Source organism: Periplaneta americana, chromosome 4, assembly GCF_040183065.1.
Source record: "Periplaneta americana isolate PAMFEO1 chromosome 4, P.americana_PAMFEO1_priV1, whole genome shotgun sequence".
Classification (NCBI taxonomy): Eukaryota; Metazoa; Arthropoda; class Insecta; order Blattodea; family Blattidae; genus Periplaneta; species Periplaneta americana.
The window spans coordinates 172,899,752-172,915,420 of record NC_091120.1 but is presented as its reverse complement, the minus strand read 5'-3'; the positions used below and the strand labels follow the sequence as shown (position 1 = coordinate 172,915,420).

Below are 15,669 nucleotides of genomic sequence, written 5' to 3'. Positions count from 1 at the left end.
TATATACACAAATTCAAATAAAACATATGCATCAAGAATTATCATATGATGGAATGACAAAAATTACAATCTAACTCTACTTCCACAACAGATAAATGAATATCTACTGTAGCTTTACTACCAGCATAAATATATGTTTTCTTCAGGATCAGTTATATAAAGTGAAATAATAATCTCTGCTTGCATAAAATATATTTAAATTTATCATCACATTATTCAAACAACTAATGAAGACATCCACTTACTTCACATTCGCAAATCACTAGTCAGACACTTGTAGAATGTCAGTTCTTGAAAGTGTTCCACCAGGTACCTCATGTGTATACACAAATGCAAATTTTACACAAAACTATTAATATCTTTTTACTTTTGTTAAAAGTTATTAATATTGTCATTCACTCTAACCCTCTAAATGAAAGAATGTCGTAAGAAGTTGCCATACCCGAAATACAAATAGTTGAAAATTAAATTAGCTGCTTTAATATAAACCTGTTCACTGCTTAGACTTCGGCACATAACCTATAAAAAGAAAGTCTCATATTACTGGAGAAGTGAATTTCTGAGAATCTAGACTGGTAGTACTTTAATGCCAACAATGTTACTGTACTTTCATACAAAGTGACACTCTTCTTTATCATCTTGATTATGTATTTAATGTATATTGTATTAAGTACAGTCAAGATCAACATCTAAAATATCTGGGCCCTGTTAACCTAGCAGCCGAAAGAAATTGATAAAAATCTGAAACTTTATATTTGAGCAATTGCTTGAAGTTATTTTTATTGCTGCCTTGCATAGTTATTTTGTTCCTATATAGCATTAAATTTACGGTAATACCATGTGCCAAAGTCCATCCACGTGCTTCCTACATAATAAAATACTTTGTTTTCAAATGTATAGGCTCAACAGTCCCATTTTCACACAAAAACAAAGTTACCACAATGACATAAGTAAAACTATTTTTCTTTTCTTTTAATAAAATATTGACCAATACTAATTTTATATATAAGCGACTGCATGCTCATCAAAAAGCATTTCTGTAATCATCAAACCGCTGCGGACTTGCTGGTGAGTATGGTCCTGTGATCTTGTGCCACGCTTGAGGAGGAGTTGAAGGCTGTGCTCTTCTTTGGTAAGACGTTGATTCAGGAGTTCCTGGAGTTCTCGACTGAGATTTAGGCCTTGACTGTGCAGGGGTTGGCCAGCTGTAAGTTGCAAGTTTTATACCTGATAATTCGTCCTCATAATATGTAACACTGTACAGCAGCGTTTTTCAGCCTTTTTTCAACATGTGGCACACTAAAGGTGTAATTTAAATTTCTGTGGCACACTCATATAATCTAGAGCTGTGGTTCCCAACCAGGGGGCAATTTTGAGAGTTTTAGGAGAAAATGAGGTCTATAAAATACAAATTAATGAAATAAATTTAAATGCATTAATATATGAAATAAAATACTCTCAATTTTACATGCATTACTTTTCAGTAAACGTAGGGGGGGAGGGGGAATGACAGTGAGATGAATGGTGAAAGGGCACATGGGGCAAAAATGGTTGAGAAGAGAAACAAAATACACATTAGAATAACTCGTCTCGGATTCTCAGCCAGGTGAGTTGGAGATTTGCTTCCAAGCTTTCGACGGCTAGCTCTGCCATCTTCTTCAGGGAATGAAGTGATGTAGACCCATGTCTAGCCGGTATATATGCAATAGTAGGGTTTCCCGTTGTGGGCCAATCAGGAGCTAGTTCCTAGTCCCGACCGGCAGGTGGATTCTGGTTGGTGGAAGCGGTAGCCAATCAGGAGCTACTTGCTGGTCCCGACTGTTTGCTGTGTGCTGGTGGTCTAAGTGTATTGATGGCAGGTTTCCATGCTGTACTCAGCTGTAGACCCCCGCCTCTGTTGAAATTATTGCCATCTAGCTGGATTTCGATGGCTTCCTTGGTAACCAAGTTCCAAAAACCTAATGTCTTGTCCAAGATGGTGGTGGCACCGAAACCTATCTTGTGACCAGTTTCTAGGCTGTGTTGGGCTACTGCAGACTTATCAGGATAATATAGTCTTATGCTGCGTTGATGTTCCTTGCAGCATTCCATAATAGTGCATCCCATCTGCCCGATGTAGCATTTCCCACACTCACAAGGTACCACCAGCGAATAGGGATTATAAAGAATGGACACTTCGCGTCGGTACCTTTGATGTAGCCGGACCGATTTCAATGACCTTCAAGCCAGCTAGAGCGTGAGATTCTGCTTATTCCCTAGAGTTGGTGCTGACATCACACCAGCTAGCAGTCGACACAGCAGAAATATAACACATACCATTAATACATCTAGGTACATCATGTACTCAAAGAAAATAAATTGGATCCATAAAATAATAAATCCATCATTAACTGTAATGTCTAGACTCTAGAGCTCCTTTATAATGAGAGTTCAGACGTTGACCCCAACAACAATTAAAATATGTAATGATTTGGTAGCGCTGAAAATGAAAAAACAAAACTCTTACGAGAAGTAAAACCATATACCTATATTATATTATATACAAATATTAAACGAATTCGATACTTAATTTTATAATATATTATATTATTTTATAATGTAATTTATGATATCTGAAATATAAAATATTATTATTACAACTAGTTTGTCACTGAGAAATAAGGAAAAGCTGTTAACTTGAATTTATTTGAAGCAAAGCGTTACTGGATTATGCAATAAGGTAGGCGATGTTTGGATCCTATGCCTCAACTCTATTCTCAATTATTATCTCAGCGTATGCTCGATTACACTACCTCTAGCACTTGAAAGTGGAAGTATCCGCTGGCGCACAGAGAAACAAAACACAGGAAAATTCGCTCAGTGTCCATTCTTTATAATCCCTATTCGCTGGTACCACCACTATCTTGGACAAGACCTCAGGTTACTGGGGTTTGGTTATCAAGGAAGCCATCGAAATCCAGCTAGATGGCAATAATTTCAACAGAGACGGGGGTCTACAGCTGAGTACGGCATGGAAACCTGCCATCAATGCGCTTAGACCACCAGCACACGGCAGACAGTAGGGACCAGCAAGTAGCTCCTGATTGGCTACTGCTTCCACCAACCAGAATGCACCTGGCGGTCGAGACTAAGAACTAGCTCCTGATTGGCCCACAACGGGAAATCCTACTATTGCATATATACCGGCTAGACATGGTCCCACATCACTTCATTCCCTGAAGAAGATGGCAGAGCTAGCCGTCGAAAGCTTGGAAGCAACAATCCAACTCACCTGGCTGAGAACCCGAGAAGAGTTATTCTACATCAAACGCCGGGAAAGCCTCAAGTCATATAAAATATACATTATTCACAAATAGACCGTACTCTTTTGTATTTTTATTTTTATATGAGAGAAATGTAAAATTTAATGATAGAAAATTATTACAAAGCAATATTAATAATTATAGTATTATGCATGTTTCTTGAATGTGATATATTATGAAAACATACAATATTATTACATGTTTGCCAAGGTATTTAATGTACGGTATTTTTTTTTCATAAGGACAAGTAAAATACGATATTTTCAAAGTTGGTACAATATTCTAACTTTACTGATCTGGTAACCCAAGCTGCGTGTCAGTCATTCTCTTTGTACACCAACACTGTCTTCACTGAATGTTGACTTGTACAGTGACACTGAAAGTTGACTTGTACAGTGACACTGAAAGTTGACTCTTGTGGACTCACTTGTTCACCACTTACTCCTTTTACTTTTCCAATTTTTGCTACGAGAAGCTTCAATATTTTCATTTTCTCGCAGCACACCAGCAAATCATTTGCAGCTGGTTGAAAATGGCTGCTGTACAATATTAACATTAATGTTATTGTGAGAACTCCGACACTGATAACATTTGCCACTATAGATCCAGGCTTTGTTGCTAGCGGATAGTGATAAGATTGGAAACTAATGATGATAATTACCATTACTACCATCATTCTTCTGTTATTATCTATGTCATCATTACGAACACCATAAAACTGTAATTTGTGAAAAAAGTTATTTAAATATGTAAATCATGAAAAAGAATTAAAATTATGGTTTATTTAATGACGCTCGCAACTGCCGAAGTTACAGTATATCAGAATCGCCGGTGTGCCGGAATTTTGTCCTGCAGGAGTTCTTTTACATGCCAGTAAATCTACTGACATGAACCTGTTGCATTTAAGCACACTTAAATGTCATCGACCTGGGCCAGGATCGAACCTGCAACCCCGAGTACAGAAGGTCAGCACTATTCCAACTGTGCCACCGAGGCCGACTGTAAATCATGACAAAATCTGCATTGAAACATCGTGAAGGCTAAGTTTCTATTTAAAAATGGAAATCACTTTAAAAAATACAGTAATAAAACACTCATTCCACTACTCATAACACCAGACGCATAAATTCATCTTCTGAGAATGGATATTAATTTTATATACAAGATGTTGTGTGTTGAAACGACAACCATTTTCTTGCAGTTCTTTCTCCGATGGCATTCTCCCCGTATATAGCACAAATGTTTCGTGCAGCCTCCACTGCCTTGGCTCCTCTACTAAACTCCAACAGAAGAATATGTCGGAAGTGTTCATTTTTTTCCACTTGACATTTCATTTTCTTTAATCCACAAATAGCATAAACTTTCTTCAAATCCGTAAAATTCAAGGCATATTTACAAGCACAAAAATGCTAGAACTTATGCTTCAATCTTATACGTAATACCTGACAATGATGATGAACACAGAACGGATTTTTAAATAGTAAAAGATCAAAATGACACCGAGTCCACCTGGGTGGATATGATGTCAGAAATTTTTTGATGCCTTGTTTACAACACTCAACTCTCTGAAATCTAATAAAGCAAAGCTGGGTCACAAAGACTACAGAATGAATGTAGTGAAGCATGCTTACTTTTGCAAATAACAGTTGAGATTGTTCATTTAAACTTACATTTAACAAGAGAGCACCGCTACTGAAGCCACTCACAAAGTCTATGCCAGCAGAAACTCTAGCCAATAGTAGTGAATGGCAAGGACTTCGTCAATTAAACAGCGAATACGGAGTTGTCATTTGTTACAAATGGCTTACACTTTCAATCCCTGTGGCATTACTTATACCAATGAGGGATATTCCTTGCTCATTTATAACTATAGCTAGTTGAAATATTAGCTTATAGTGGCATCGGTGTTATTTCTTGTGTGACTCCTCCTCTTTACTAACACTTTAGGAACTGAAGGCTCTATAAAGTCTAAGTAGATAATATCGTTCACCATTTTTGTTCTTTCGTTGCCGAGCTACCAGACGAGGAATCTATTTGCCACACTGTTAAACATTATCAAGTCGTAGCTCCTATGATAATAAATCAAACGCACTGTAACTGAGCAAATAACTGAGTGGCAAATAACGTCCTCGTGTGCTTTTTGCGAATGCCAACAAAAGAACCAAAATGGCGGGCGATTATATTAAGTATTTATCGAGCCTTAGGAAGTGCATAATGTCATCAGCAGCGAATGACAAGACACACACGTTTAAATGTAGCTGTCCTGCAACATGATTGGCTGCCGGAAATAAGAGCAATGGGATTAAAGCACCTAAAAATCCGTTCCCTAATAAAGTTATTAATCATTAATGAAGTAATAATTGAATGCAGGTAGTTGGAATAGGAGTGCCCGAAAAAATGCTGCATCTGTAGTTTAAGTGCTAGTGCTGGGCTTCCATCCGTGCAGCCGGGGTTCGATCCCCAGCTAGGTCATTATGGAATTTGTGGTGGACAAAGCAGACATTCCAGATGGTTTTTGTCGGGGCACTCCTGTCTCCATCATTCCACCAACACTCTCCACCTTCACCTCATTTGATCTATCACCTGTTGTAGTAAAAATAGGCTGAGGTGAAATGCTGGAGGTAGTACGGGTTTGCAATGGTGATAGAGGAAGAGTTCAGGGGGTTCAGAGCAATGAAGCTTATCAGGTTACTCATGTGCTGATGGGACCTGGCTCGATCAAAGGCTGAGGCAGGATGGGCCACCTGTTCACATCAGCTCATTAGGAAGGGCTTGGGACTTCGGGCCCCTCGGGGGTTATCAAGCTACTTGTGTGAAGATGGAACCTGGCTCTATCAGAAGCTGAGGCAGGATGGTCCACCTGTCAGCGTCAGCTCATCAGAAAGGGCTTGGGGTTCTGGACTCCTGGAGCTTATCAGGCTACTCGTTCACAAAATGGGACCTGGATCTATCAGGGATTCAGACAGATTGGCCCACTTGTCAGTCGGATTCATGAGTGCCACTCAGGTCACCTGTCGGACTTGGACAATCATCACATATAGAGGGTGCACAGTGGGCCAAAGAGTGCCTAAGTGTATGGACCCGTCCTGGGACCAGCCCTCGTTAAGCCAAGCCGGGAGGGGAGGGGGTATTGCAACTAGTTGCTATAATTAGACAGAACATTAGTTTTTAGTATCAAAAAATCCGTTTGCTAATGATAGTGATGATGTAGATTAATGGAATAAAAGTGGAATGTTGGTAGAGGAACTAGAAGTGCCCCATAAAACCTACCAAGCAGCATTTACACCACAAAGGATATCTCTTCGTAATGAATTAAATGGACAGATTCCTTCCTTTCGAATTCCCTGATGATAGAACTCATAAGAAGCCCAGAAATGATGAAATGTTTCTGCATCTGTGATATAGTACAAGAGCCCAACAATCTCGCACCACATTGAACACTGTGAAAATCTCAAATCAAACTATAAGTTAATCAGTCTACGTGGTCGAAAAATTCTTCCAAAAACAACAGAAAATCGCTTAGGTTTGAACTGGGAAAATCTTGAGGAACCTTACCATGCTCTTTCACGTTCTGAATACAGCAAGACTGAGTGTCGCCATCTGTATATGTAAGGATATTCCACAGATGTGATATTCGAGCCCTCTATTGCTTGAATCACAGATGCATCCAACTTGCTTGGTGTGTCACTACAAAAAAACAAAGGCAAAGTTGAAATAAAAGACACTAAACACGAAATGCTACATAGTAACTTATAATTTTATAGTATGACCTGAATTCTGTAATATGAAAAGCTTTTGTTAAGCATATTTACCTACTAAAGTTAAAACTGAAATACAGAAGCACATTAAATTTCCAAGTTGAAACAAAAAAACTTCAAATAAAACCTTTTCATGGGAGTCTGAAGAAAAAAGACATGTGTGAAAAACTAACTGAAATTACATATAATAAGAACTGAAATAGCATTTGAAGATTATACGGGAAGAGTAAGTCAATGTAGCAAAATTTTCACAAGAAAAATGTAGAACTTCATACTTAATCTATAATACTGTACAGTATTCAAATTTATAATACATGTTCTTGAAGAAATGTAATATTTTTATTTCATTTTTGTTTTGTAGGAAATCTTAGCTGCTTACAGCCGAAACTGGCTATAACTAGCTCTTGCTTTCAGGCAAATGTCGCATCTGAACTTTACTATTTTCTGAATTATGGTGATGTGTGGTACAGTAGTGGCAAAAAAAAAAAAAAAAAAAAAAAAAAAAAAAAAGGACCGACCCTTGTAGCTGATTTCAGAGCCTTGTTCACTCCAGAGCACGATAGACTGGTAACTAACACTTTTCTGGTTCGAATCCTGCCTGAGAAGGAAACTTTTTTTTTTGTTCCTTATTCCAATTTATTCCCAGTACTTTTCGATTGCAGTGATATTTTACTACTTAATTAACTTATTATTCCCAGAACATGAATTTTACCAGGAATCGAAAAGTATTGGGAATAAATTTGAATAAGGAACAAAAAAAAGTTTCCTTCCCAGGCAGGATTCGAACCTCAAAAGTCTTAGTTACCAGTCTATTGTGCTCTGGAGTGAGCAAGGCTCTGAAATCAGCTACAAGGGTCGGTCCAGTTTTTTTTGTCACTACTGTACATGCTAACTTAATTCCTTGGAATTTTTACACACTAGCATAATAATAATAATAATAATAATAATAATAATAATAATAATAATAATCATCATCATCATCATCACAAATGTGTTTATATATAAATCCCACATGGGTAGCTGCCCTTCAGTAAGGGTTGCCAAAAGACACAGCTCCATCTAATGTGGATCCTAGTAGTCAGCCGTAGATGTCGGCCAGATGTCCCAAATTGTAGAATTAGTAGTAACACAAGTGAACTATTAAATTCTTGGAATGGAAAACAAAATATCACAACAAATTATTACCCTTGTACGAATACATCAGGCCCTTCATCTGGTGTTGACATATTAACATAATCATCATCACAATCATCGTCATCTTCAGATAAAGAGGGCGAAATATTCCTGCTACATTTCTCTGGTGTTGATGGTGGTGTTGTGAAATCTTCGTCATCATCTGAAATATAAAAATGAAACAGCATTATACAAAGCTCAAATACTGTTGTTAAAATCTTGGCCGTCATGGGAGGATTAATAATTAATACACAAAAGATAAGATATATATGCGTGTCATTTCCTATCCTGGTCGTCATGAGAGAACCATCATGTAATAAACAAAGGAGATGATAAATCTGTGTTATTTCCTAACACACTGGAACACAGCTAGGTGTGTCATGCTAGGTGCTTCTATTTAGAAGTTACATCAATGAAATGATGCCATGATATTCCTCTTCTTTTTTTTTTTAAATTACTCAAATCCTAGAAAATGCATGGACAATCACAAAATATTTTTTTAGAAGTATTTATTTTCATCCCAGCTAATTTAAATAATAATATGTTTTCCATCACCCAGCAACAAATTCAAAATTCTTAGCTGAAAATTCCAGAATGTTTCTTTATTTAAAACAGTGTATAAAATTCCCTAGAAAGAATAATTTTCACCATAAATATGTCTAGTTTACATTAAATAAATACTCTTTCCTATTGTTCATTAACAACAGGAACTACTGTTAATTTACCGAAAAATATAAGGTAAAGATTACATATACTGGAATCATGTACCCCTAAACTTTCTGGCACCGCTGTACATATGGAACCAACGAAACTGATCATGAAAAGAAATCAATGTTTATTATCTTATAAAATTTGACTCTCAAGATAGGAGAAGAAATGTCAAAGAGAAGTGGAATAGGGAGATAGTATGACAAGGATGTCTTTCTATCACCTATCTTGTTCAATATCTAATTGGAGGATTTAGTGAAGAACATGGGAGGGGTGTTAGTAGGAGGAAGAAGAATAAAGCACATAAGATTTGCTGATGATATGGGGTTTTTAGCAGAAACAGCTATGATACTAAGTGATATGCTACTGGAGCTAAATGACAGCTGTGAGCAGAGTGGGATAAAGATAAATGTCAACAAGACGAAGACCATGGCCATCAGAAGAAAAATAAAGTAAACATGGGAATTCGAAATTAGGTAGTGGAACAAGTGGACAGCTTCAGATACTTAGGGTGTACTGTAAGCAGTGATATGAGCTGCTGCCAGGAAGTCAGGAGAATAACAATAAAGGAAGCTTTTAATAAGAAAAGAACATCTTCTGAGGGCCTCTGGAAAAAGAACTAATGAAGTACTTTGTGTGGAATGTGGCACTGTATTGGAGAGAAACGTGGACATTATGACGAAGTGAAGAAAAACGACTAGAAGCATTTGAAATGTCGACATGGAGAAGAATGGAACGTGTGAAATGGAAAGACAGAATAAGAAATGAAGCTGTGCTAGAAATAATGGGTGAAGAATGAATAATACTGAAACTTACAGGAAGAGAAAAAAGAACTGGCTAGGAAGAAACTTCCTGCTGAAGAAATGGTGAACGTGGGGCAGAAGAAGATATCAGATGATAGACAACATCAAGATAGTATATGGATCGTATGTGGAGACTAAAAAAAAAAAAAAAAAAAAAAAAGTGGAAAATGGGGAAGATTGGAGAATGCTGGATCTGCCATTGGATAGAAAACTATGAATGGCTGGATTTGACTCCTCAAAGAAAGAACAGTCAAAAAGAGAATAATTTATTAAGCCTAACGGAGCGAAGTTAATTTATTCATAAGAGTTTACTACCAACATTATAAAGACTACAGCATTAATTTGCAAAGCTTTGCAGAAATAATTATGGTATGTATACAATTAGTAAACAACAACAACAACAACAACAATAATAATAATAATAATAATAATAATAATAATAATAATAATAATAATAATAATAATAATAATAATAATAATAATAATAATAATAATAAGCAGATACAAAAAGTCTCATTTTACCTGATGTATCATCTGATCCTGAAAGTTGATGCTCATCTTGCATACTTGGAGATTCATTCCTCAATTCGACAGATTTGCCAACTTCTGAAATATTAGATGTCTGCTTTCTATTAAGGTTGCCTGTTCTCTGTTTAGCTGTTCTAAAATTGAGCACTTTTTGAGCAGTTCCAGTTGACTCACCAGATTTCTTACCATCACTTTTCTGGTGAGAATCTGGTGAAAAGCACACAATTATTTGGTATTTTGTTACAAGTAATGGTAAATATGTAAAAGAATATTTGTGTCTGTTTATATACACAATGAATAACAGGAAAACATACTCCTACATGCATGCAGCTATCCTAAATAACATATCTAGATTATCACCTTAATAAGATGAGCAGAAGTAATTTATTTAATGTGTACTTTCCTCACTAAAGTTACAATCTGATTTTGTTTAGTTTTCGAAAAAGGAAACAAGCTTTATAAGATGACCTTAATAAATGTCTGACTTTTTAAACTGCAAAAAAAAAAAAATCATTATAATCCACTGCCAGCTGTTAAAAGATCTTCCAATGAATACGTAACACCGCTACTAGTAATGTGGACCATTAACTCTGACATTACTACCAAGTTCTAATTCCATAGTTCTGGTTTAGGAAAATTTCTTGACATTTAATGAACCGAAATTCATGCACTTTTACAGAGACATGTCACAATACCAGACAAACAAAATCTATAAAATTAGTTTTAACTCGCCAGTTTCCAAAGAGACGTTAAAATGTTTTTTTTTTTTAAAATAAGTGGGTATACTGTCGCCAAATGTAAACTGACACATTAAACTTCCTATTGCTTCTAATTATGTATGAAAAATCTATTATGCTTTTAGTACCATAATTTTGTTAAGTATGAAACAAAACAAGAAAATAAAAGAAATGTAAAAAAAAAAACCGCATATATGACAATCATTTTATGGTATTCAACATGGTGTGCGATTTTCGGTTTTTTTTTTTTACTCTATCATAGATATAGAATTTTTTTTTAAGTTGCAGGAAAGGAAAGGGACAAAACCTAACAAGAGCTAAGTCTCCAGAATTGGACTTTCCTTTGTGATAACTGTGAGTTCATTTTCTCTGAAGTAGCATATTCTTCTGTTTAGTAATATTTGGCCTTAGTCTCTTAGCAAGTTTCAGAATTATGTTTCTAGACGCAATACCTCAGCAAGTTTCAGAATTATGTTTCTAGACGTAATACCTCAGAAGTCTCCTCAGTAACAGTGGACAGCCCTGTCCTAGAAATCAGCTCTTGATAATAGACTCAATAGGCTACTTTCCTGCCTTCACTGATATGTCCTTACAAAATGTTAAGTGCTTCAATGTATACAGAGTGATTCACGAGGATTTACCGTCTCTTATGGAGCTTATTTCCGAAGATATTCTGAGCAAAAAATGTCATTTAAACATTTGTCCTAATTTCAATATTTTCAGTGTTACACTAATTTGAAATTGTTTTTAAAATACCTTTATTCTTGGGTTTTAAGGGTAAAAGAATATTACAGATAAAGAATGAACTATTCAGGAGTATCATTTCTTTAAATAGCTAGTATTCTGAAGCTAAAAATGTTTGTGAATTCCATAGTTGCTTTGTACAGAATTTTTTTTTTCGATTTTTAACTACAAAATTGCATTTTCTTACGCATTTATCACAACAATTGTTACAAATCACGCCACTCTTGTAAATTCTTTAAGACTGTACATTAGGATGCATAGTTAAACTGTAAAGAATCAAGTTCACAACGTCATATTATTTGTAACAATTTTTTTGATAAATGCATAAGAATGATGTAATTTTTAGTTAAAAATTGAAAAATGAAATCTGTACAAAGCAATTAACAACACATTTTTAGCTTCAGAATAGTAGCCAATTAAAGAAATGACACTTCTATTCTCTATTTGAAATATTTTTTACCCTTAAAACTAAAGAAAAAATTTTTTTTAATAACAACTTCAAATTAATGTAACTTTGAAAATATCGAGATTCGGACAAATGTTTATATGACATTTCTTGCTCAGATTATCTTCGGAAATAAGCTCCATGAAGGACGGTAAATCCTCGTGAATCACCCTGTATCTATGACAGTGCATAAACTTCGCACGAAACACACAGTAGTTAGAAAACCGACCATTTTGAAGTTCAGTTTTTAACTGTTTTTATGATCATTTAGTTTTTAATGAAAACATATAATTATGATACTACTAATCTCTTCCTCACTGAAAATGATTACTTTAATACAAGATAGCAGAGGAAACAACTTTCTTTAAAATATATATTATCTACAGAACTACAAACATGTAGACTAATGGAAGGAACTATGACTTTGAAAACTACAAAAACGAAAGAAAAAACTGGGGATTTAGATGACATGCAACTTTATGTCATGCATAAACTGTTAATTTAGATTTAATGATAACGAAATACAAATAAGAATGCCAGAACTTAACTGTAAATGTGCAAATTTAATGCCCTAAGCATGTTTCCGTTTTTCATGTGCTACAGAATGTCAATAATTATGACGCATTTTGAATTAGAGCTCAGTGTGTCTAAACTTTATAAATTCCGGAACAAAATACACAATATTTATCTCACTTTCATAATAACCGACTTCACTTTTTGGATCCTTAATTGCTTTTCTCAGTATAAACAGTAACCCATTTAACACGTGCAATTTAGCTTCGAATATCTAAGTCCCTTAGTTAAGATCTGAAATATGAACTTCGAGTGTTTTGTATGTGTAGTAGCTTGTTACAATATCCTTCTAACAAACATATGCTGGAAACTGCAATGGAACAAAAATCCAAAGTGAATCATACATTAGGTTTGTTCCAGCAAGCAATTCAGAATGTGTTACGAACTAATATCGAACATCTTTCGACGCATGTGCTAGTTGTGTACGTTCTCAGAACTAGTTCGGGATTTTATGTTGTTGAAACATTTCTTGAACTGTTCTTTCATGGCCTTCGGAGTTTCTTCCCATATTAAAATTATATTAATTTTCCGAACTTAATTCGACATAAAATATGTCACTATCACCTTCCAAATCACTCATGATCGACAATTTTTTTTATTTTAACCTGTCTAGTCTTGAACCATTTTAACCTCCTCAGATTAAACCATTTGCTCATGCGTCAACAGTTCAGAATTCCCAGTTCTTGCTCTTAATCGAGAACCAATTTCACGTGTTCCGAACGAGTTCCAAAACACGTTGGAACAGGGAACTAGGAATTGGGAACCGATTCAGAGTCAGTTCAAGTCTTGCTGGAACGCACACTGAGATATTGTGCATGAGCAAGCAGTTCAGAATCGATTCTGAAAAGGTGACAAACTAATTATGCAAAACTGGGGGAAGGGGGAACGACAATGATGTGAAAAACAAAAAAAAAGGCGAACTGATTACGATAATTACACATTTCTGCAATCAAGGTCCATAGCCAGGATTTGCAAAGAAAACAGCACTGTATACAAAATACCAAATAAAAAATGACATGCCAATATAGTCCATGCTCTGGTAATGACGGTAAACAAAAGATAAGAGACAATGGGTAGTATGCACAAAAACATAAATGCTTTTAGTCCAGATTACACAGTAAATACCGAGTAATGCATAAAGTGGTTCAATAATGTATTGGCTTGAATCTAGTACTATGATGTGAAATTCATACTTGTATTATAATCACAGCATAGCTCTTTTCAGTCATAAATTAAATCTACTTTATACAATGAGCAGACTACCACCATATGTAATTCTAAAATGGAAGACTGTTCCTAAAGAGCAAATTATCCCGTTGTATTACATTTCAAGCACAATAGAAGGGCTGAATGACTTAAGGAATTAACAGTTAACTAGTTTAAGATTGTGTGAGGACAACTACCATTTACTTTGTTAAGGAACATAACAATGTTAATTCTGAATTCTTTCTGTAGTCACACAACCAACAAAATCAAGAAGCAAGCAGTAGAAATTAACACTAATTTAGTCACTGACACCCCAGCCTCAAGCGTTAGACGTTTTTAATAAATATTTCAAGGATAATCTGCACGGACAGTATAATGACTGGTTGTTTAAAGCGGACCACACTCTGACTCCAACAGACAAATTGAAAAAAATAAGCATACCATAGCTGACTCTGGGGATTAACAGCATGGAATAGCATCGATGTTATCCGGGCTAAAGGGCCGTGGTCTGTTGGCGCTGTTGCTACCATACGTTTCATCTGCTGCTCCAGCAGACATCATCAGTAGTGTGGCACACGGGAGCACAAAGATCTCCTTAGCATGCCAGTAACGACTGGTATTGTGGATGGTTACCTTGCAGTATTTAAGGTCGGGATGGATCATGGCTCGCAGTTGTTGCCACAACAGCGCCAACAGACCATGGCCCTTTATTATTATAGTAGGTTATTTTACGACGCTTTATCAACATCTTAGGTTATTTAGCATTTGAATGAGATGAAGATGATAATGCTGGTGAAATGAGTCCGGGGTCCAGCATCGATAGTTACCCCGCATTTGCTCATATTGGGTTCAGGGAAAACCCCGGAAAAAACCTCAACCAGGTAACTTACCCGACCGGGAATCGAACCCGGGCCACCTGGTTTCGCGGCCAGACACGCTAACCGTTATTCCACAGGTGTGGACACGGCCCTTTAGCCCGGATAACATCGATCCATATAACGCCAGTAGTGAAAGCCTACATTTCAAGAGTATGGAATAGGATTAGCAATCAGTCAATTGTGAAGGGTTTAAACAAAATGCTAAGTTTTTATGCATATTACTCATTATGACTTCGATTAAGAAAACACTTCGACAGGCCAATTCAAAAAGGAAACAACTCAAAATGTAAAGTTTTGCAATAATTGCATTTTAAAGTTTCATGTTGATGTGAAAAATTCAATTAAAATCACTCTAATTCGAACTTATTGTGTATATATGAAACATTAACGGAATTTGAAGCAATTTCAATGATCCTTGAATTTTTCACAGCATATGAAACTTTAAAATGCAGTTTTCTCAAAACTTTAAATTTTGAGTTGTTTCCCTTTTGAACTGGCCTGTCGACTTCCTTTATGAATAAGACATGTAAATGACAGTGGCGGCCGGTGAGGCATTCTGGTGGTGGTGCCAAAAATGAAAATAGGTTGTACGCAAATCACCCTAGTGAAAGTGATAATCACAGCTCACGTTTACATTATGTTAAATAAAACACATTAATTAAACCAGCTATTTTACCAGGTGTGCAGTTAATAATGCATCTAGTAACAGTTACAATAACATTTCCGAAACTAATAACGAAATTTACAGATACAGATAATGCAAAACTTTCACAGTATTGTTAGTCAAATACAAATAACTTTTATAACTAGTAAA

The 15,669-nt window shown here is 35.8% G+C and overlaps 1 protein-coding gene across 2 annotated transcripts in view; it reads right to left on the bottom strand.

Moving 5' to 3' along the window:
- Positions 1–573: 573 nt before the first annotated feature.
- The window catches only part of Ankle2 (ankyrin repeat and LEM domain-containing protein 2), a 31,804-nt gene continuing 16,708 nt past the window's right edge, over positions 574–15,669 (bottom strand). The window contains exons 7-10 of one of the 2 annotated variants that reach the window (XM_069824356.1): positions 10,267–10,350; positions 8,246–8,396; positions 6,858–6,989; positions 574–1,205 (exon numbers count right to left, since the gene is read on the bottom strand). In XM_069824356.1, coding sequence (XP_069680457.1) covers positions 1,025–1,205; positions 6,858–6,989; positions 8,246–8,396; positions 10,267–10,350 — 548 coding nt within the window. In that variant the 3' untranslated portion in view covers positions 574–1,024. Of the gene's footprint in view, positions 1,206–6,857; positions 6,990–8,245; positions 8,397–10,266; positions 10,480–15,669 lie in introns of both variants that reach the window. The other variant, XM_069824355.1, reaches the window with a different exon arrangement.